The sequence below is a fragment of the Salvelinus alpinus genome, chromosome 23 (assembly GCF_045679555.1).
Source record: "Salvelinus alpinus chromosome 23, SLU_Salpinus.1, whole genome shotgun sequence".
NCBI lineage: Eukaryota > Metazoa > Chordata > Actinopteri > Salmoniformes > Salmonidae > Salvelinus > Salvelinus alpinus.
In genome coordinates, this window is record NC_092108.1 from 30,577,281 (window position 1) to 30,600,709 (window position 23,429).

The 23,429-nt window shown below is 41.6% G+C and overlaps 2 protein-coding genes across 2 annotated transcripts in view; one reads left to right on the forward strand and one right to left on the reverse strand.

Moving 5' to 3' along the window:
* Positions 1 to 149: 149 nt before the first annotated feature.
* On the forward strand, positions 150 to 9,888 carry LOC139550782 (von Willebrand factor C domain-containing protein 2-like). The gene is made up of 3 exons (XM_071361936.1): positions 150 to 727; positions 6,414 to 6,543; positions 7,482 to 9,888. Exons 1-3 carry the CDS (start codon positions 380 to 382, stop codon positions 7,667 to 7,669), a joined length of 666 nt encoding a protein of 221 aa, XP_071218037.1. The 5' UTR covers positions 150 to 379; the 3' UTR covers positions 7,670 to 9,888.
* A 7,534-nt stretch (positions 9,889 to 17,422) lies between these two features.
* Positions 17,423 to 23,429, reverse strand: part of LOC139550783 (beta-1,4-galactosyltransferase 2-like) — a 134,951-nt gene continuing 128,944 nt past the window's right edge. The window contains exon 7 of the mRNA XM_071361937.1: positions 17,423 to 21,059. Coding sequence (XP_071218038.1) covers positions 20,909 to 21,059 — 151 coding nt within the window. The 3' untranslated portion in view covers positions 17,423 to 20,908. The remainder of the gene's footprint in view (positions 21,060 to 23,429) is intronic.

A 23,429-nucleotide genomic window follows, 5' to 3' on the forward strand; every position in this document is an offset into this window, starting at 1 on the left:
ATGAATAACAGTTATTTCTGTAGGGGAAAACCCCTTCTCATAATTTGACGCTATAGCTCACAGACAGTTGACGGAAGAGCAGAGTATGTGCACTAGACTAGGTTGTCACGTGTGAATTGTAACATAACCCACATAGAGGCGTAATAACTTTCCCTCTGCAAGTTTCTGCCTCTGATCTGTGAAAGACCGGGAGTCGAGAACATAACCTTAGAAAAGTTTTAGGCTAGGACATCTGAAGAAATGTTGTGATGATGTTATATTCTGCAACAGTGTGGCAGATATTGCTCTATAACCATAAACACTAAAGCACATTTTGGAATTTTAAAATCGTGGACACTGAAACACAATCTTTTAGTATTTTTTTATCGTTTTTTTGGTCATGAAAATGTTTTCAAATAAGCACTATTCGATGGGGATTATGCGTTCCGTGATGTCTCTACTGTTCTGTGTCCAGGTCGGTCTGGCTTTCTCTGTGGCTGGACAGGAGAACACCTGTGATGCAAACGGCAGCGTCTACTATGTAGGAGAATGGTATTTTTTAGACTCGGACCATTGCACGCAGTGTGAATGCACAACAGAGGGGTCTTCTTGTGCACGGACGGAATGCACCTCTTTGCCCACCGCTTGCATCCATGTCAGCCACTATCCCACTGATTGCTGCCCAAGATGTGAGAATATAGGCTGTGAGTACCGGGGAGAGGTGTACGAACTGGGACAAAACTTCCAGGTAGGCTACAATAAATATTGCCGTACTTGGCACGATATGATCAGGTGAATCTTTTTCTCGAATTAATAAAAATAATATTTCTGGGTTGTCATTTACTTCTCAAATGTCTATTGAGTTGACTGATGTATATTGATTTTCCTCTTACTGTCATGATGGTCGTTCTGCTACCTCCTGAAGTCGGCGCTCCAAAGTCTGTCTGTGCGCAAATACGCACTCCAAACTTTGGAGATGTTATTCAAACGTAAGGTATTTCATTTCCTGTTCACAATTCTCTTGTTATACACTATATATGCACCCAATCAAATTAGTTGATTCGGCTATTTCAGCCACACGTTGCTGACAGGTGTATAAAATCGAGCACACAGCCATGCAATCTCCATGGACAAACATTGACAGTAGAATGGCCTTACTGAAGAGTGGCACTGTTATAAGATGCCACCATTTCGACAGGTCAGTTAGTAAAATTTTGAGTTGCTCTGGTCAACTGTAAGTGCTGTCATTGTGAAGTGGAAACATCTAGGAGCGACATCCGCTCAGCCGCAAAGTGGTAGGCCACATAAGCTCACAGAACAGGACCGCTGAGTGCTGAAGCGTGTAATTCGTAAAAATCATCAGCACAAAAACTGTTTGTCAGGAGCTTCATGGAATGAGTTTCCATGGCCGAGCAGCTGCACACAAGACTAAGATCACCATGAGCAATGCCAAGCAAAGGCTGGAGTGGTGTAAAGCTTGCCGCCATTGGATTCTGGAGCAGTGGAAATGCATTTTCTGGAGTGATGAATCACGCTTCACCATCTGGCAGTCCGACAGACAAATCTGGGTTTGGCTGATGCCAGGAGAACGCTACCTGCCCGAATGCATAGTGCCAACTGTAAAGTTTGGTGGTGGAGGAATAATGGTCTTGGACTGTCTTTCATGGTTCAGGCTAAGCCCCTTAGTTCCAGTGAAGGGACATCTTAACACTACAGCATACAATGACATTCTAGATGATTCTGTGCTTCCAACTTTGTGGCAACAGTTTGGGTAAGGCTCTTTCTTGTTTCAGCATGACAATGCTCCCGTGCACAAGCGAGGTCCATACAGAAATGGTTTGTTGAGGTCAGTGAGGAAGAACTTGACTGGCCTGCACAGAGCCCTGAACTTAACTCCATCGAACACCTTTGGGATGAATTGGAACGCCGACTGTGAGCCAGGCCTAATCACCCAACATCAGTGCCTGACTTCAGTAATGCTCTTGTGCCTGAATGGAAACAAGTCCCCACGGCAATGTTCCAACATCTAGTGGAAAGCCTTCCCAGAGGAGTGGAGGGAGGCTGTTATGGCAGCAAAGGGGGACATATTATTGCCCAGGATTTTGGAATGAGATGTTTGATGAGCAGGTGTCCACATACTTTTGGTCATGTAGTGTATGGCCTAGAATAACTCACCCAGCAGTATGTTTTATAGTATTGTCTTTATTGAAACATATCTGGGTGTCAGGCTATTTTTGGCACTGCATGCTGATGAAATTTCGAATATGGATAATTTGCCCTACCCAGTGGTTTGTTGTAGAACTACCACTACTGCTATAAAGGCCTTATGGTCGTCTTTTATTATTGTTATTATTTTTTCACACCTTTATTTAACCAGGTAGGCCAGTTGAGAACAAGTTCTCATTTACAACGGCGACCTGGCCAAGATAAAGCAAAGCAGTGCGACACAAACAACAACACAGAGTTACACATGGAATAAACAAACATACAGTCAATAATACAATAGAAAAAGTTTATATACAGTGTGTGCAAATGAGGTAGGATAAGGGGGGTAAGGCAATAAATAGGCCATAGTGGCGAAATAATTACAATATAGCAATTAAACACTGGAGTGATAGATGTGCAGAAGATAGATGTGCAGAAGATGAGTGTGCAAGTAAAGATACTGGGGTGCAAATGAGCAAAATAAATCAAATAAATAACAGTATGGGGATGAGGTAGTTGGATGGGCTATTTACAGATGGGCTGTGTACAGGTGCAGTGATCTGTGAGCTGCTCTGACAGCTGGTGCTTAAAGTTAGTGAGGGAAATATGAGTCTCCAGCTTCAGTGATTTTTGCAGTTAGTTCCAGTCATTGGCAGCAGAGAACTGGAAGGAAAGGAAGAGTTGGCTTTGGGGGTGACCAGTGAATTATACCTGCTGGAGCGCGTGCTACGGGTGGATGCTGCTATGGTTACCAGTGAGCTGAGATAAGGCGGGGCTTTACCTAGCAGAGACTTATAGATGACCTGGAGCCAGTGGGTTTGGCGATGAATATGAAGCGAGGGCCAGCCAACGAGAGCATATAGGTCGCAGTGGTGGGTAGTATATGGGGCTTTGGTGACAAAACGGATGGCACTGTGATAGACTGCATCCAATTTGCTGAGTAGAGTGTTGGAGGCTATTTTGTAAATGACATCGCCGAAGTCGAGGATCGGTAGGACAGTCAGTTTTACGAGGGTATGTTTGGCAGCATGAGTGAAGGAGGCTTTGTTGCGAAATAGGAAGCCGATTCTAGATTTAACTTTGGGATTGGAGATGCTTGATGTGAGTCTGGAAGGAGAGTTTACAGTCTAACCAAACACCTAGGTATTTGTAATTGTCCACATATTCTAAGTCAGAACCGTCCAGAGTTGTGATGCTGGATGGGCGGGCAGGTGGGCAGCGATCGGTTGAAGAATTAAGTGTACATAGTTTTTTCAATTACAGTAATTCAGAGTTAATCAAGTCTTATTGTCTGTAGTTCAACTTCCACTGAAAATAACCTCTCCTCTTTACGGTAGATGTGACAGTTATATCCTCATGGAAAGAGAAGTACAATGCAAAATATCACAACCAAATGGCAAGTAAAGAGAAATTATTGTGTGTTTCCCCAGGGCCCAACTGCTATGTGGATTTGACCCGCAGCCAGGTGATCCCAGGGGTGGAACCTGTATGGGTGGACTCCTGCACAAAGTGTCTCTGTCACGACTCAGGTGACGCTGGCCTCTTCAGCTAACAGTCCAATATGCTCTAGACAGCTAGCGGGCCGCGGCTAGTAGGCTAGAAGATGGGCATTCAGGGGACATCGCGACGGAGGAGCCAGTTGAAAAACCCCCTTGGGCAGATTACATCGGTAGTCCAGTCGTGATGAATCGGCGGGGCTCCGTGTCGGCAGTAAAATAGGTATTGTAGCCCAAGGAGTGGCTGATGGACCTCTTCGGCTAGCTGGGAGATGGGCCTAGCAAAGGCTAGCTCCAGGCTAATTGGTTCTTGTTTTGGGACAGAGATGTTAGCCAGGAGTGACCACTCGGATAGCAGCTAGCTGCAATGATCCAGGACAAAAGGTTCAGAGCTTGCGGTAGAAATCCGGAGATATGGAGAAAAATAAGTACGATTTGCTCTGGTTTGAATCACGCTGTGCAGACTGGCAAGAGTTGTTCGGGCTAAAGGTTAGCTGATGACCGCTAGCAGTGGCTAGATGACTACTAGCTAGTAACTAGTTAGCTGGCTAGCTTCTGTTGGGGGTTCCAGTTCAAAAGTAAAGAAAATAGCAGATCCATACCACATTGAGTGAGGCGGATTGCAGGAGAGTATGTTGAAGTTGAGGTTAAGAATAATATTTTAAAAATATACGCAAAGAAAAAAGATATAAAAAGATATATACACGTGACACGACAAGACGAAGACAAAGACGTCTGACTGCTACGCCATCTTGTTTGGATACAGTATAGCTGGTTTATTTTACACCTGCTCAATTAGGTTAGTAGCTGAAAAGCTGTTACTGACAGGGACTGTAACTTGTGGAGATACTGCCACATGGAGGCAGTATGCTGCTGTTAAATGCTGAATCTTGCTACATTTACAGCCAGTCTATTCAAATGTGCAGATGTAAATTGAGAGAACAGATAAAGACATAAATCACCCAGTTGATATTGAGATTCTTCTGGGGGCACATTGTAAATGTTTTGATAATCTCCTTCATAGTCCTCATCCATAATATTGAATGGGTTCTTCAGTCATATTTGTTGTTTGTTTCTAATTGCATCTATGTTTCTTGTTTGTGATTAGGTTGCTGTGCTATTGATTACATACAACTCTTTGTTGTCTGTTGCTGTAATCAGCAGAATCATTAGCCACAGTTCAACCTGCTTGAAGAATAAACTCCTTTGCTTCAGTGGAAAGAGGAAAGCAGAGCCAACAAAGCCAAGCAGAAATGCAATACCCCCTCAGTCAATGAATTAGAATATGAAACGACTCTGGCAACAGAAAAGCCAAGCCAGTGAGATTTACTCTTGGCTCATTGTCCTCTTGATGAGGTTATTATGGTTAATGGGAGATCCCTAAGGGGATAATCAGAGGCCCTCTGACACAGCACTGGATGAGCTAAGAGACATTAAGCCCAGAGCCTCATGGTGTTATTTTCTTCCACTTCATTTAACCCAACCTCTGTATCTGAACCACATGCAGAGATGCTGATAAACATCCAATACCGTGACAGGGGAAAACATCTGTTAACGGTTTACATGAACTCAGTACAATAAAACATACATTACACATACCGTACCAGTCAGAAGTTTGGACACACCTACTCATTCAAGGGTTTTTCTTTATTTGACTATGTTCTACATTGTTGAATAATAGTGAAGACATCCAAACTATGAAATAACACATATGGAATCATGTAGAATACAAAAAAGTGTTAAACAAATCGGAATATATTTTATATTTTATATTTTTCAAAGTAGCCACCCTTTGCCTTAATGACAGCTTTGCACACTCTTGGCATTCCCTCCACCAGCTTCACCTGGAATGCTTTTCCAAAAGTCTTGAAGGAGTTCCCACATATGCTGAGCACTTGTTAGCGGCTTTTCCTTCACTCAGCTATCCAACTTATCCCAAACCATCTCAATTGGTTTGAGGTCGTGGGATTCTGGAGGCCAGGTCATCTGATGCAGCATTCCATCACTCTCTTTCTTGGTCAAATATCCCTTACACAGCCTGGAGGTGTGTTGGGTCATTGTCCTGTGGAAAAACACATTTTAGTCCCACTAAGCGTAAACCAGATGGGATGGCGTATCGCTGCAGAATGCTGTGGTAGCCATGCTGGTTAAGTGTGCCTTGAATTCTAAATTAATCACAGACAGTGTCACCAGCAAAGCACCCCCACACCATCACACCTCCTCCTCCATGCTTCACGGTGGAAACCATTAATGCGGTGATCATCCATTCACCTACTCTGCGTCTCAGTGGCAGTCCTCATGAGAGCCAGTTTCATCATAGCACTTGATGGTTTTTGCTACTGCACTTGAAGAAACTTTTTCTTGAAATTTTACAGACTGACTGACCTTCATGTCTTAAAGTAATGATGGACTGTCATTTCTATTTTCTTATTTGAGCTGTTCTTGCCATAATATGGACTTGGTCTTTGGTCGAGTGCCCTGTCTCAATAAATGACAAATAACATCTTGGGAGGTATTTTCTGTCCAAATGCTCATGTCTAACAGTGATACCGTATCTGCCAGTGGCAGTCTAAAGAACACTGGTAGGACTATGTCTGTGGTTGCATGCCAAATTACACCCTATTCCCCTATGGCCTCTGGTCAAAAGTAGTGCACTATAAAAGGAATAGGGTGCCATTTGGGACACCGTCCTCTGTCTCTGACAGCCTGTGTTTTGTTCTGTGTGATTGGCAGCCAAGTGAGTGCGAGCAGTGTACCTGTGACAGTGATGGCATCGCCCGCTGCCTGGTGGCAGACTGTGCCCCCCCGCCCTGCGTCAACCCTGTCAACACCAATGGGAAGTGCTGCCCTGAATGCCCAGAGGGTGAGTGAACTGACCTCGTGGTTATTACATAGAACCTGTGAACGGATTACAAATTTTTTAAAGATGTCCCGGAGAGACAGAGAAGTGGGTAATCTCCTGTGGATGATATAGAACATTAAGGGAAATAGGGAAAGAATGAACTTGTCTAAGTATGTCTCACCTAAGTAGCAGCTAGCATATCCATCAGTGTCAATATTAGCTAGCTATAATCATGATTCCTAAATTATAATTAGCCAAACTCAAATAACACCTCTTTTTCTCCACACACGCTTACAGTAAGTGGCTGTGCGATATCACAGGTCATCAAATTCTTTATTGACAATGAAGCATTCTATTTGATTCTACTCTAGGCAAAGGGAGATGAGAGAGTCTAGATACAGGGAAGATGATGTTCACATTCCTCACATTGTCTATTCTCTGTGCAGAAACAGTTGTTCATAATTGACCGTTTATTGTGATTGATGCATGCCGTTAGTTTTGTCACATTACTGTTGTCAGCACCACAAGCAGCAATATACGGTATGAATGTGATCATTTATCCAAACAAATAGAAGTAATGGGGGAAGAATAACTATATCAGCATGAAATAATGCTCTTCACACACCGTTACCAATGACCGATCCACTCTCTCCTGTTCTACTGAGACACACAATAGCTATTTAAAAGGAAGTTTATCAAGTTGGAAAACAGCCAGTTGAAGATGCTTTCATGGTTTGATTTTAGGTGGTCTATGACCGCACAATTAAGTGTACATAGTTTTTTCAATTACAGTAATTCAGAGTTAATCAAGTCTTATTGTCTGTAGTTCAACTTCCACTGAAAATACCCTCTCCTCTTTACGGTAGATGTGACAGTTATATCCTCATGGAAAGAGAAGTACAATGCAAAATATCACAACCAAATGGCAAGTAAAGAGAAATTATTGTGTGTTTCCCCAGGGCCCAACTGCTATGTGGATTTGACCCGCAGCCAGGTGATCCCAGGGGTGGAACCTGTATGGGTGGACTCCTGCACAAAGTGTCGCTGTCACGACTCAGGTGACGCTGGCTACTGGGAGGGCAATCGCTTGGCCACCTGTTCTCGCGTACATAACTGCACCCCTGAAGAGGCTAGCCAGAAGAACTGATGAAGTAGTACCAGTCATTTGCCCCAGTGTAGGGTGAAGCTGCCCCTAGACAGTGATCTTTGGTCAGCTTTGCATTTCCTCCCACCAATGGTTAAGGTTAGGATTGGGGGACGGTAAGCTGATCCTAGATCTGTACCATGGGGAAACTTCACCCCAGCATGATTTTCCCCTGAAGGCTAGGTGGTTATCAGCAGGACTTGAAGAGGAAGAGACATACTAACTGACGTACTGTAGCATGTAGTACCAATGTGGATCTATTTGCGTTCTCTTGTCTAAACCTAAACCTATTCCAAATGACTATCAATTAATGAACTTGTGAAGTGGCAGTTCACTCTCAAATCAAAGTTTGTTCATGCTTAAAAAGTGGTCTTATGTCAAGATGAGTTAACGTCCCACACAATCTACTGTCGATACATAAAACGTATGCATGCATGACTGTAAGTCGCTTTGGATGAAAGCGTCTGCTAAATATTATATATATTATGTTATAAACTCCAACTATAAGCCTCCATCCCAAATGAATGGGGAACGATGGCACTATCTATTTTTTGGGAGATGGAGGCAGATAGCTGAATCTACACAACAGATGGTTTGGGACCATCTCATGATTCTCATCTTGATATTAGACCACTTTTAATATCTGAAAACACATCTGATTAACTTTTGAACATTCCTTGCCGAAAACATTTCCTAATGTAGTTGAAGGAGGGGGCAGTTTGACCCAACTGCCTCCTTAAACTGTATGTATACTGTAAACAAGGATTAAGCCAGTAAAGTAGTGAATGCATATTTCTAAGCTAGTTGGACTGTTTCGATGTAATGTAGATTATAGAGACTATCCTACATTTTGAGATGTTACACTTATTGGAAGATTTTATTAATTTAGGTATAACATCTCCATTGCATTTGAATTTGATGTGAATGGAACATTATAGATATGAAAAAATAGGTTCTGAAAGCTGAAGGCTAGTGTAAGAAACATTAAGTTGTGTATGAATATTATAGTTTTGTAAACTATAAACAACTCACTATCAGAATGTCAGAGACCCATAATTGTATATAACTGTTTAAATTTTGCCGGATCCCAGGAAGAGTGCTAATGGGGATCCATAATATACTGAACAAACATATAAATGCAACATATAAGAAAATCAGTCAATTTGAATAAATGTATTAGGCCCTAATCTATGGATTTCACATGACTGAGAATACAGATATGCGTCTGTTGGTCACAGATACCTTAAAAAGGGTAGGGGCGTGGATCAGAAAACCAGTCAGCATCTGGTGTGACCACCATTTGCCTCATGCAGTGCGACTCATCTCCTTCGCAAAGAGTTGATCAGGCTGTTGATTGTGGAATGTTGTCCCACTCCTCTTCAATGGCTGTGCAAAATTGCTAGCTATTGGTGGGAACTGGAACACTCTGTCGTACATGTCGATCCAGAGCAGCCAAAACATGCTCAATGGGTGGCATGTCTGGTGAGTATGTAGGCCATGGAAAAACTGGGACATTTTCAGCTTCCAGGAATTGTGTACAGATCCTTGCGACATGGGGCCGTGCGTAATCTCTGTGCATTCAGATTGCCATTGATAAAATGCAATTGAGTTCTTTGTCCATAGCTTATGCCTTTCCATACCATAACCCCACCGCCACCATGGGGCACTCTGTTCACAACGTTGACGTCAGCAAACCGCTTACCCACACGATGTCATACACGTGGTCTGCGGTTGTGAGGCCGGTTGGACATAATGCCAAATTCTCTAAAATGACGTTGGAGGCGGCTTATGGTAGAGAAATTAACATTAAATTATCTGGCAACAGCTCTGGTGGACATTCCTGCAGTCAGCATGCCAATTGCACTCTCCCTCAAAACTTGAGACATCTGTTGCATTGTGTTGTGTGACAAAACTGCACATTTTAGATTGGCCTTTTATTGTCCCCAGCACAAGGTTCACCTGTGTTCACCTCATGCTGTTTAATCAGCTTCTTAATATGCCACACCTGTTAGGTGGATGGATTATCTTGGGAAATGAGAAATGCTCACTAACAGGGATGTAAGCACATTTGTGAGATAAAGAATCATTTTGTGCATATGGAACATTTCTGGGATCTTTTCTGTCAGCTCATGAAACATGGGACCAACACTTTACATGTTGGGTTAATATTTTTGTTCAGTGTAAATACAAATACAAACAAATTGGTATGAACATGAAAACTATACGCTGTTCACTTGCTTCCTTCACATCCATTTTGTAGGGACCATTGCATGGAAACCAAAAAAGTAGAGAAATTGTTCTTCTTCTGTATGTTTGTGTGCAGCATATTGGTCCATGCTGGTATGAACAGACTACATGGATAGACTATATGGATAGACTACATGGATAGACTACATGGATAGGCTACATGGATAGACTGCATGGATAGACTACATGGATAGGCTACATGGATAGACTGCATGGATAGACTATATGGATAAACTATATGGATAGACTACATGGATAGACTACATGGATAGACTACATGGCTAGACTACATGGATAGACTATATGGATAAACTACATGGATAGACTACATGGATAGACTACATGGATAGACTACATGGATAGACTACATTGATAGACTACATGGATAAACTACATGGATAGACTACATGGATAGACTATATGGATAGACTACATGGATAGACTACATGGATAAACTACATGGATAGACTACATGGATAGACTACATGGATAGACTATATGGATAGACTACATGGATAAACTACATGGATAGACTACATGGATAGACTACATGGATAGACTACATGGATAAACTACATGGATAGACTACATGGATAGACTACATGGATAGACTACATGGATAGACTATATGGATAGACTACATGGATAGACTACATGGATACACTACATGGATAGACTACATGGATAGACTACATGGATAGACTATATGGATAGTGTTGGGTATGCGTAACTGGCTGTAAGGGAGTCAGGCGCAGGAGAGCAGAAGTTGGGTAGCCAAAGGAGCCTTTTATTTCGGCGAACAAAACACACGGCACTAAGAACACTAAACACAATATGGGTTGACATAATCCAGCGCAGACCAGTCTAGCGTGCACATACACAAAACAACAAACAACAAAATTCCACTCACAGACATGGGGGGAACAGAGGGTTATATACACGTCTAATACTGAGGGAATTGAAACCAGGTGTGTAGGAAAACAAGACAAGACAAATGGAAAAATGAAAGGTGGATCAGCGATGGCTAGAAATCCAGTGACGTCGACCGACGAACGCCGCCCGAACAAGGAGAGGAACCGACTTCGGCGGAAGTCGTGACAGATAGACTATATGGATAGACTATATGGATAAACTATATGGATAGACTACATGGATAGACTACATGGATAGACTACATGGATAGACTATATGGATAGATAGACCACATGGATAGACTATATGGGTAGACTATATGGATAGATAGACTACATGGATAGACTATATGGATAGATATACTATATGGATAGACTATATGGGTAGACTACATGGATAGACTATATGGATATACTAAATGGATAGACTATATGGGTAGACTATATGGATATACTATAATGATAGACTACATGGATAGACTATATGGATAGACTACATGGATAGACTATATGGATAAACTATATGGATAAACTACATGGATAAACTACATAGATAGACTACATGGATAGACTATATAGATAGACTACATGGATAGACTACATGGATAGACTATATGGATAGACTATATGGGTAGACTACATGGATAGACTATATGGATAGACTATATAGATAGACTATATGGATAGACTACATGGATAGACTATATAGATAGACTATATGGATAGACTACATGGATAGACTACATGGATAGACTATATAGATAGACTATATGGATAGACTACATGGATAGACTACATGGATAGACTATATGGATAAACTATATGGATAAACTACATGGATAAACTACATAGATAGACTACATGGATAGACTACATGGATAGACTATATGGATAGACTATATGGGTAGACTACATGGATAGACTATATGGATATACTAAATGGATAGACTACATGGAAAGACTATATGGATAGACTATATGGATAGACTACATGGATAGACTATATGGATAAACTATATGGATAAACTACATGGATAGACTATATAGATAGACTATATGGATAGACTACATGGATAGACTACATGGATAGACTATATGGATAGACTACATGGATAGACTATATAGATATACTATATGGATAGACTACATGGATAGACTACATGGATAGACTACATGGATAGACTATATGGATAGATAGACTATATGGATAGACTATATGGATAGACTACATGGATAGACTACATAGATAGACTACATGGATAGACTATATAGATATACTATATGGATAGACTACATGGATAGACTACATGGATAGACTACATGGATAGACTATATGGATAGACTACATGGATAGACTACATGGATAGACTACATGGGTAGACTATATGGATAGATAGCCTATATGGATAGACTATATGGATAAACTACATGGGTAGACTATATGGATAGACTACATGGATAGACTATATGGATATACTATATGGATAGACTACATGGATAGACTACATGGATAGACTACATGGATATACTATATGGATAGATAGACTATATGGATAGATAGACTATATGGATAGACTACATGGATAGACTACATAGATAGACTACATGGATAGACTATATAGATATACTATATGGATAGACTACATGGATAGACTACATGGATAGACTACATGGATAGACTATATGGATAGATAGACTATATGGATAGACTATATGGATAGACTACATGGATAGACTACATGGATAGACTATATGGATAAACTATATGAATAGATAGACTATATGGATAGACTACATGGATAGACTATATGGATAGATAGACTACATGGATAGACTACATGGATAGACTATATGGATAGACTACATGGATAGACTACATGGATAGACTACATGGATAGACTATATGGATAGACTACATGGATAGACTACATGGATAGACTATATGGATAAACTATATGAATACATAGACTATATGGATAGACTACGTGGATAGACTATATGGATAGATAGACTACATGGATAGACTACATGTATAAACTACATGGATAGACTATATGGATAGACTACATGGATAGACTATATGGATAGATAGACTATATGGATAGACTACATGGATAGACTATATGGATAGACTACATGGATAGACTATATAGATATACTATATGGATAGACTACATGGATAGACTACATGGATAGACTATATGGATAGATAGACTATATGGATAGACTATATGGATAGACTACATGGATAGACTATATAGATAGACTATATGGATAGACTACATGGATAGACTATATGGATATACTACATGGATAGACTACATGGATAGACTATATGGATAGACTACATGGATAGACTACATGGATAGACTATATGGATATACTACATGGATAGACTACATGGATAGACTATATGGATAGACTACATGGATAGACTACATGGATAGACTACATGGATAGACTATATGGATAGACTACATGGATAGACTATATGGATAAACTATATGAATAGATAGACTATATGGATAGACTACATGGATAGACTATATGGATAGATAGACTACATGGATAGACTACATGGATAAACTACATGGATAGACTATATGGATAGACTACATGGATAGACTATATGGATAAACTATATGAATAGATAGACTATATGGATAGACTACATGGATAGACTATATGGATAGATAGACTACATGGATAGACTATATAGATAGATAGACTATATGGATAGACTACATGGATAGACTATATGGATAGACTACATGGATAGACTATATGGATAGATAGACTATATGGATAGACTACATGGATAGACTATATGGATAGACTACATTTACATTTAAGTCATTTAGCAGACGCTCTTATCCAGAGCTACATGGATAGACTATATGGATAGATAGACTATATGGATAGACTACATGGATAGACTATATGGATAGATAGACTATATGGATAGACTTTATGCCAACATCCAAGCCTTGTCATTTTAGGACTGGCTCTGATTACACCTCTCCAGTCGACTCTCCTAATACGTCTCTTGATTATGTTATTGAATTGTTGTTGTCACGCCCTGACCGTAGAGATCCTTTTTATGTCTCTATTTTGGTTGGTCAGGGCGTGAGTTTGGGTGGGCATTCTATCTCTGGCGTTCTATGTTGTCCTTGTGTTGTATTTCTGTGTGTTTGGCTGTCACGTTCCTGACCTGTTTTCCTTTGTCTTGTATTTATTTAGTTGGTCAGGGCGTGAGTTGGGTGGGTTTGTCTATGTGTGATTTTCTATGTTGGGATTTTGTGTTCGGCCTGGTATGATTCTCAATCAGAGGCAGCTGTCAATCGTTGTCCCTGATTGAGAATCATACTAAGGCAGCCGGGGTTTCACGTGTGTTTTGTGGGTGTTTGTTTCCGTGTTAGTGTTTTCACCACACGGTACTGTATAGGTTTCTGCACTTTGTTTATTTGTTTGGTATTTCAGTGTTCGTTATAATAAATCATCATGAGCACTAACCACTCCGCATATTGGTCCGATCCTTCTCGCCTCTCCTCGTCCGTGGAGGAGGAAGAATATGACAGCCGTTACAGAAACACCCACCACCAAAGGACCAAGCGGAGTGGAAAAGGAGCTGCCCCTCAGTCCGGAGCTGCCCCTCAGTTCGGAGCTGCCCCTTAGTCCGGTGCTGACCTTTAATCCAATGGGGTTTATATGGAGGGTGGCCATTGGGAGGAGGCCACGGAAGCGGGGATTGACTATGGTGGGGTGGGGACCACGACCAGCGCCAGAGCTGCCACCGTGGACAGAGCCGTCAGCCAGCCATGAGCAGCCAGAGCCGTCCAGCCATGAGCAGCCAGAGCCGTCCAGCCAGGATCCGCCAGAGTCAGCCAGCCAGGATCCGCCAGAGCCAGCCAGCCAGGATCCGCCAGAGCCAGCCAGCCAGGATCCGCCAGCCAGCCAGGAGCTGCCAGAACCATCTGTCAGTCCGGTGCTGCCCCTCAGTCCGGTGCTGCCCCTCAGTCCGGTGCTGCCCCTCAGTCCGGGGCTGCCCCTCAGTCCGGGGCTGCCCCTCAGTCCGGAGCTGCCCCTCAGTTCGGAGCTGCCCCTTAGTCCGGTGCTGACCTTTAATCCAATGGGGTTTATATGGAGGGTGGCCATTGGGAGGAGGCCACGGAAGCGGGGATTGACTATGGTGGGGTGGGGACCACGACCAGCGCCAGAGCTGCCACCGTGGACAGACGCCCACCCAGACCCTCCCCTAGAGTTTATGGTGGTGCGCCCGGAGTTCGCACCTTAAGGGGGGGGGGGGTTCTGTCACGTTCCTGACCTGTTTTCCTTTTTCTTGTATTTATTTAGTTGGTCAGGGCGTGAGTTGGGTGGGTTTGTCTATGTGTGATTTTCTATGTTGGGATTTTGTGTTCGGCCTGGTATGATTCTCAATCAGAGGCAGCTGTCAATCGTTGTCCCTGATTGAGAATCATACTAAGGCAGCCGGGGTTTCACGTGTGTTTTGTGGGTGTTTGTTTCCGTGTTAGTGTTTTCACCACACGGTACTGTATAGGTTTCTGCACTTCGTTTATTTGTTTGGTATTTCAGTGTTCGTTATAATAAATCATCATGAGCACTAACCACTCCGCATATTGGTCCGATCCTTCTCGCCTCTCCTCGTCGGAGGAGGAAGAATATGACAGCCGTTACATTGGCCTTGTATGGTTCTCAATCAGAGGCAGCTGTCTATCGTTGTCTCTGATTGAGAATCATACTTAGGTAGCCTGTTCCCACCTGTGTTTGTGGGTGGTTGTTTCCTGTTTAGTGTTTGTTTCACCTTTCAGGACTGTTTGTTTGTCGTGTTTGTTGTTTTGTCAAGTGTTGCGTATTTTATTAAATAATATGAACACTTACCACGCTGCACCTTGTGTTATACTGATGAATGAGGACCCAAAAGCGACTTAAATGAAACAGAGTCTTTATTCCAGTCTTAAACAAAAACCGATACTCCTGGATATTATCTTAGGTAAATCCAAAACAGGAAAACTGAAATCCTCTCGTCAGTAGAGAGGAACGACTGGAGACGCGGCCACAGACTGCAGGTCGCTTCGGGAAGGCACAGGCCGTAGCTGACATAGACACCTGCTCACACGCAGCATCTGAAGAAGGCAAAAACACGACAGGGCGGAACAAGGACACAGAACAGCAAACATCAAACAAGGATCCGACAAGGACAGAAGCGGAAAACAGAGGGAGAAATAGGGACTCTAATCAGAGGGCAAAATAGGGGACAGGTGTGAAAGAGTAAATGAGGTAGTTAGGAGAATGAGGAACAGCTGGGAGCAGGAACGGAACGATAGAGAGAGAGAGCGAGAGAGGGAGAGAGGGAGGGGGAGAGAGAGGGATAGAAAGAGGGAAAGAACCTAATAAGACCAGCAGAGGGAAACGAATAGAAGGGAAGCACAGGGACAAGACATGATAATCAATGACAAAACATGACACCTTGGTCCTCTTCTCCTTCTCCTCTATACGACAAGCGTTACAGTTGTACATAGTTCATCTTTTATCCATGCCTTTTTTAACTCCCTCCATCTTTCAATAAAAACCTAATGTAAACTTACAGTAAGTGAAAATAAAGTGTCTTTGTATGTCCTTGTATGTCCATTAACTATACTTTCTACCATGTGTTGCCATTGTTGTGTAGAAGGTGGTTTATTACACACTGAATGTCTTGTCAGTAAGGGGATGCCAGTGGTTCATTGTCCTATTTCCCCAAATCCCTGTTGTTGACAGTTTGGGGACAGTGCTGGCATCTCAACAATAACTGTTAGGTTTTCTGTTTAACCAAGGTGGTGTGGATTTCTCTCTGAGACAGTATGAACATAGTTCTAACCCAACCTAGAAATGATCCTTTCTTTGTAATGCATCCACTGATGGGAGCGGGGCTTGGTCCATACGGCTATTAGTAAATATTATATTGTTATGATAATTCCGAAAATGTGCACCACATTATTAGAATTTGGCTAACATAAACAATTTCTAACCAAGGTATAGCCTCCCCTTAGAGGAGTAAAGTAGATTTAGCGTTTCAATATGAGCCGCAATGCAGTGTGATGGTATTTCTTAACCTCTCTCTGACATAAATACTTACTAGTCGAAAGAACAGCAGTGGCTCAACCATTATAATTACTGATTTATAAAAAATAAAAATAAACTTTTTTTTTACCACTACCAATTCCACTTTGTCTTTAAAAGCAGAAGGAGTTCTTTCTTCAGTCTCAGCACATTTTCTATTACGCCCCAAAGACAGAGTGAATGAGAAATGTTTCAGAAGTTTCTTTGAATGCCATGGCAACTGGAAACAATGGAGGAAAAAAACTATTATCAGCCTCATTGTCAGGACCGTGGACAGATCCATCCCAATGGCACTACTATTCCCTACTTAGTGCACTACTTTTGCCTGAAGCCCTATGGGCCCTGGTCAAAAGGGGCACTGGACAAAAGTAGTGCACTATAAAGGGAATAGGGTGCAATTTGGGATGCAGCTGACAACATGCATGTGAAATCTATTTTCTCATCTGGCAAGGAAAAACAAACCAATCACATAAGTGTATCTCATTTACCATCAGATTTATTGATTGTATAGAAAAAGTAGGTTTGATATGACATTATGCATTCTATATAAGATATAACATTTTCAACATTCAATGTACAAAACCTAGATAGATACAGTAAATCTTTAAAAATGCACTCAGGCTTGAAGACCTGAGGCAGTCAGTAGTTGATGTTGTTCTCCAATGCCCTCATCCTATCTTGTTCCTGTTTCAGTTACCCACCACTTCCTTTAAACGACGGCTCTGACAATTAGGGAAAAGATTGCTCAATGAGCATTAGGTTGAAACGTATAAGAAGGAGGAAGCTGTGCAATGTCTGCCAACAGGAGATGGATGAAGAGAGAACTTCAGACACACTCCAAAGGGTGGATAGTACATTAGCATTCCACCTGTCAGCTTTTCCTACTCAAGGCTGCATCAAAAACATGGTCAACGAAAAAAGCTGATGCCCCGCAATTATACATTAGCAGGACAAACTGAAGATAATAATAGTTGACTGTGGGGAGGGTGGGAGCAGAGGGATGCAGCCAAAATGATACCCTATTGCCTACATAGTGACTACTTTTGACCAGGGCCCATAGGGGCCCCGTAGTGCATTATGTGGGGAATGGGGTGCCATTTGGGACGCAGACGAGGAGTGGTGCTTTATCACTGATTCATAGCTGGCGAGTTGTGAAAGAGAGAGACAGTCCTGGGAAGGATGTCTCTAAGCTTATGCTGAAAGGTCCCCCTGTCAATACGCATCATATCAAATCTATATTATACAGTACCTACAATGTTATACCACAGTCACTATGTGTGGGGTAGTGGGGCAGAATACAGCCTATAGGCCAAACAAGATAATATCATGGATATACCAATATGATTCATGATTAGATTGATATAATAGAACCAATAGGATTTATTATTCCAGTTGTAGCCTACTTGGTTCATGATCTCCATATAGATATCAAGTCAACAGAACAGACTGAGTTCTATTATACGTTTTCCTCTGTTCACAACACAAATTACATGATAAACTTGTCCATGCACCTGTAATGATCGCTACTAGCTGTTGAGTGAGTCTACAAGTCTGATATGTACAGAAATCACATCCTGTAGTCTACCGTATAGTAAACTAAATATACAACAATTTCTTGGACTGGAGTTATGATAAAAAGCCATCATTGGCAGAAAAAAAAAAAAATGATTTAATTTAATGAAACCAGTGACTTCAGTACCAAGTTTTTTCGGGGTTGTGTGCTGCATCAGTAGTGAGCTCGTTCTGTTAAACCAATTTTAGGCAATGAGGATGCTAGCTATATGTAAAAGCTCCTTCCCAAAGTTCCAAGTAGTATAGTTAGCCTTTTGGAGAATTATTCCCTCAGCATTGAACATAAAAGCAGAAGCTTGGCAGCCTGATGAATCATACTATACTGGGACCATAGGCAGGAATATGTCAAATTCTAAATCCTGTGGTCCACAGTCATCAGAGAGCAGTGCATACACAGTACATCCATTTGAAAGTTACATTTAAATAGAGTAGTGTAAAAGGACATCAGTCTCCAGTGTTGAATGGGGAGTAGAGTATTCACTTTGCGACGTGCTCTCTTTTCCAAGGGCACAGCAACTCACACCAGTAGTAACAAACTGAAAAACGAAAAAGCAGAATGAGAGAGAGAGGAGAGAAAAGAGAGAGAGAGAGGATTGTTGAAATCCTGCTGATATTTCTATAGAGGAGCAGTGTGCTTCAGATACAGCTGTCTGTGTATTCATCAGATGGCCACGTACAGAAAAACATTGTGGTGTTCACAGACACACACGGCACAAAGAGAGAGATATGGCCTTGCTAGAGAGAGGAATAAAAGGCAGTGGAGGGTGTTGTCGAGAGAAAAAAGGGAAATGCACTCAAACATTAAAAGACTCTTAAAAATAAACAGAGGGGAAACTGGTTGGTGGGGCATCTCTAAATACTCACTGACTCAAGCCTGGCCAAGAAAACCATTGATAGTACAAAAAGATTTCCACGTCACTTCACACAACAGGAATGTCATAAAAAAAAATCCCAAAATGCAGCATTCCTTATCATTGCCCCTCATAAAAATTCTGAAGGCATCGGTTTGGTGTTTAGGCAGTACAAAAAAAGGAGAAGAGAGTGAGAGAAGAAAAAGCTTACTTACTTAAGACGTTAAAAGGCTTTCATACACTGGTAGTGTTAATAGTAATACGATATTAGATTTGTTCTTACTGTATGTGGGCTAGTTTTCCATTTATTCTAGGGGAATCCACCCTGAGGAAATAACTAGCTTCCGTTGTGTTCTTATCACCTCAGTGCAGTGTGCTTCTGCCTTTGAATGGATGGAATGAATGCTACAATGCAAATATTCACCATACTAGACTCTCCTTATCAACATCATTCACAATTCCCACCACTAGGTTATCAATGCCTTATCATTTTATAATTTTTTTTATTTTTATTAATTTTCTCAATTTTAAAAATTGAATAAAGAGTCTTGTATTTTGAGCAAGATATGATCCTCTTCTAAAACTGCCGGTATCCATTGTTAAACAGCAAAGGTTTAAACTCCCATCACTATCTACTATAACCTTTGTGAGTGAGAACACGTCAGAACACGTCTGATGATCACCTGTTAGAACAATGCCAGAAGTTCATCTTCTGTTCTTTTTACTGGACCTCTCTTCTCCACAAACAGGTCAAAACCAGTTCCTTAGATAGTCATACCCATCCACTACTAGGGGGTCTTTATTCACTGTATGTCTCTCAAACTTGTTTCCGTCCACAGATAGTAACAATTCTTTGTCACAAACAAAAGAGACCAAAGAGAGACCGGAGTTGGTGCACAATGTTACTCTGCTCCAGAACCATTTGTCAATGGCAGAGACATGGGAAATGGAGAAAGCCTGCGTTAGATGCACAGACAGTACACATTCATTTTGCGCCAATATAGTATGTTCTGATTGACAGATAGATTCTCACAGAGAGATCTGTGCTCTTCTTGGTTCTGCTCCAGTACCTCTGAATCCCAAACCCAACCCCCAGCGTGTCAACGATCCAATGTCGATATGACTCCCCTTGAAGCCTGGACATCCTCATTCCTATTGCTGTGTGTTTCATGTACAGTATGCACATTTCCAGAACAGCACTGTGGCTCCAGCCAGGAGAATGAATATGATCTAATACATCCCCCCTCTTCATCTATTCCTGAGAGTTAGTCCCCCCAGAGTCAGCTAGTCAGCGTCCCAGGTTGGAGGCCTGCCGTAACCATTGAGCTGTGAGCAGTGTTGGACTGCAACAGGTATGTATCTCCACTCAGAGTGGGCTGTAAAGGGTCTGGGCGGGCTCCTAGCCCAGGTCAGTGGGGGGTATCTGGGTCTGAGTCGGGCTGAGGGAGGTGGAGGCAGAGATGGAGGCTATCTACTGTGCATTATCGTTCTCTGCCCCATCTCCCTCCCTCTCCATGTCCAGGCCGGGTCTCTCTATCTGTCTATCCCCTGAAAGGCCGGGGCGGGGGCTTGCCGATCTCCACTGAGATGTTTGTGTAGAGAGGGTACTTCTTAAACTGGAGCACACGGTACGTTAACGTGCTGATCCCGTCTCTCTTCATAGTGTTCTTGGTGTTCTGGATCTTATTGAATCTGGAGAAGATGAAGGAAAAACTAATTATTATTATTACAGGGAAATGTTATCATTGTAGCAAGCAGTGAAATGTTCCTGTATGTTTTACTTTTTCATCATTGTGGCTAACACACTGTACTGGTTGGTTTTGCATGTTTCTTGTTATTCCCATATTGGACAATAGGTGGTGATATGGGCATGTATTGGAACTCAGAGGACACATACAGGAATCATCCAGCTGTAACAGTCATCCATTGTCCAATGCCAAGGCTGCAATGCCCAATGGTTTTCTCAGATGTCCTTTTGCTGTTTGCGAAAGCCATGGATAAACTGCCTCAGTAGTTGTGTGCAGCGCATATCCAATCTTCAAAGAAAAGTGAATGGCTCAAACAAGATGTATTTTTATGTGCTTTGACATTAACCCACTACGACACAATCCTAGTCAACCCAAGAAGAACCCAGCAGCAGCAGCTAAACAGAGATTTCTATAGACACAGATCTAGTCAGGAATCTAAATGAAAGCTAAATTACTTTTAGGCTATGAGCCCTTTAAATGACAGGGTAAAGAGTGACAGAGAGAGAGGGGGGAGAGATTTATCTATAAAGAGGAGAGAAGATTAAAAGCCTGAGTGTGCTCTACTACTGTACTTAATCAGTCTCTCAATGATCTCACAATGAGGCCTGTGTTGGAGAGATCTGAGATATTCTCACATATTACTTAAATATGGACTGTAATAGTGGAAAACGGCATCTCTCAGAGTAAGGAGTCACACTAAAAGCTTCCCTAATTCAAGTTTTGCTGCCTACTTATTTAGGCAAGGCAGCAGGCAAAAAAGCCATAAAACCACCACTTAACATGAGATGATTTATGATTGGATATTTGATGATGACGCTACTCTGTGGATGGAGGAAGCCTTGTATCCACTGATTTAATATGCCCCGGTGCAAGGCGGTGCTAACTAATCTTTTGGACTCGTGATGAACGGTAGGCTTTCTTCTTTTGGCAAGCCTAATGTCTCATTACCATGTCTAAACCACATCTCCTACTTCCTACTGACCAAACAGAGCAGGGTGGGGGCAGTAACAGAGCTGTAGAGGTAGTCAACATGAATCAACAAAAACATCCATGTTGGTAAACAGTAAACACTGGCCGTAGTAGGAGATTAGAACCACTCTCTCCTGGATACACTCACGGATGCCCTGGAATGTGTGGAGGGTAAGATTGGTTTTCTAGCAGAATCTGCATAATTATGGTAAACAAGGCTAATTTGTTGAGCTAAGAGTAATTTTGGAGGCATAATGCTTTATCATGCGAGGACAGGTAAACATAATAATCAGAGTGCAAGGATAGAATAATGAGTTTTTTTCACGAAATAAAACAGTTTTTAGAGACAGTGACTTAAAAAAGATATATATTTATATTTTTTATTAGGATCCCCATTAGCTAACGCCGTAACGCTAGCTAATCTTCCTGGGGTCCAACACCAATTAACAAGACATTACAAACAACCACAATCAAGACATTACAAACAACCACAATCAAGACACAAACATTCAACAAGTAGACAATACAGATAATTAAAATACCTGACATGAAACACATTTAACATTCAGTTGATGCTTTCTATTTGCTGTCCAGTCATATGGTCTATCACATTAGATGTTCTTTTATTCTTTTCTTGAAGGTGGATTTAATTTTTGCCTGAGAAATATAGATTGGTAAAGAGTTGCGTTCAGCTATAGCTCTATATAAAACTGTAGATTTAAGGTGATTTGTCCTTGGCTTGGGTTGTCTTAGCTGCCCTGAATTTGCCTGTCTGGTTTGGTGGTTATGCGTGTTGCTAGTATGTACTAACTGGCCTGAAAAATACTGTGTTTAAAAAAAAATATATAACATTCCAGAAGAAAATCAGAAGACTGGATAGTAATTTGTTTTTAACGTGAAGCCATGAGAGATTCTGATGCATTTGGATAATATTCATACAGAGAGAGCAAAGAGCTAATCTGGCAGCCCTGTTCTGAGCCATTTGAAGCTGTTTTATATCTTTCTTTGCTGCAGATGACCATATAACTGGACAGTACTCTAAGTGTTATGGGACCAGGGATTAACCATATAACTGGACAGTACTCTAAGTGTGATAGGACCAGGGATTGACCATATAACTGGGCAGCACTCTAAGTGTGATAGGACCAGGGATTGACCATATAACTGGACAGTACTCTAAGTGTGATAGGACCAGGGATTGACCATATAACTGGACAGTACTCTAAGTGTGATAGGACCAGGGATTAACCATATAACTGGACAGTACTCTAAGTGTGATAGGACCAGGGATTAACCATATAACTGGACAGTACTCTAAGTGTGATAGAACCAGGGATTGAGCATA

Coding starts and splice junctions, on each gene's coding strand:
- LOC139550782 (XM_071361936.1), top strand. CDS start 380: ATGAAAATGTTTTCAAATAAGCACTATTCGATGGGGATTATGCGTTCC. Junction 728..6,413: donor AACTGGGACAAAACTTCCAG/GTAGGCTACAAT, acceptor TGTGATTGGCAG/CCAAGTGAGTGCGAGCAGTG. Junction 6,544..7,481: donor CTGCCCTGAATGCCCAGAGG/GTGAGTGAACTG, acceptor GTGTTTCCCCAG/GGCCCAACTGCTATGTGGAT.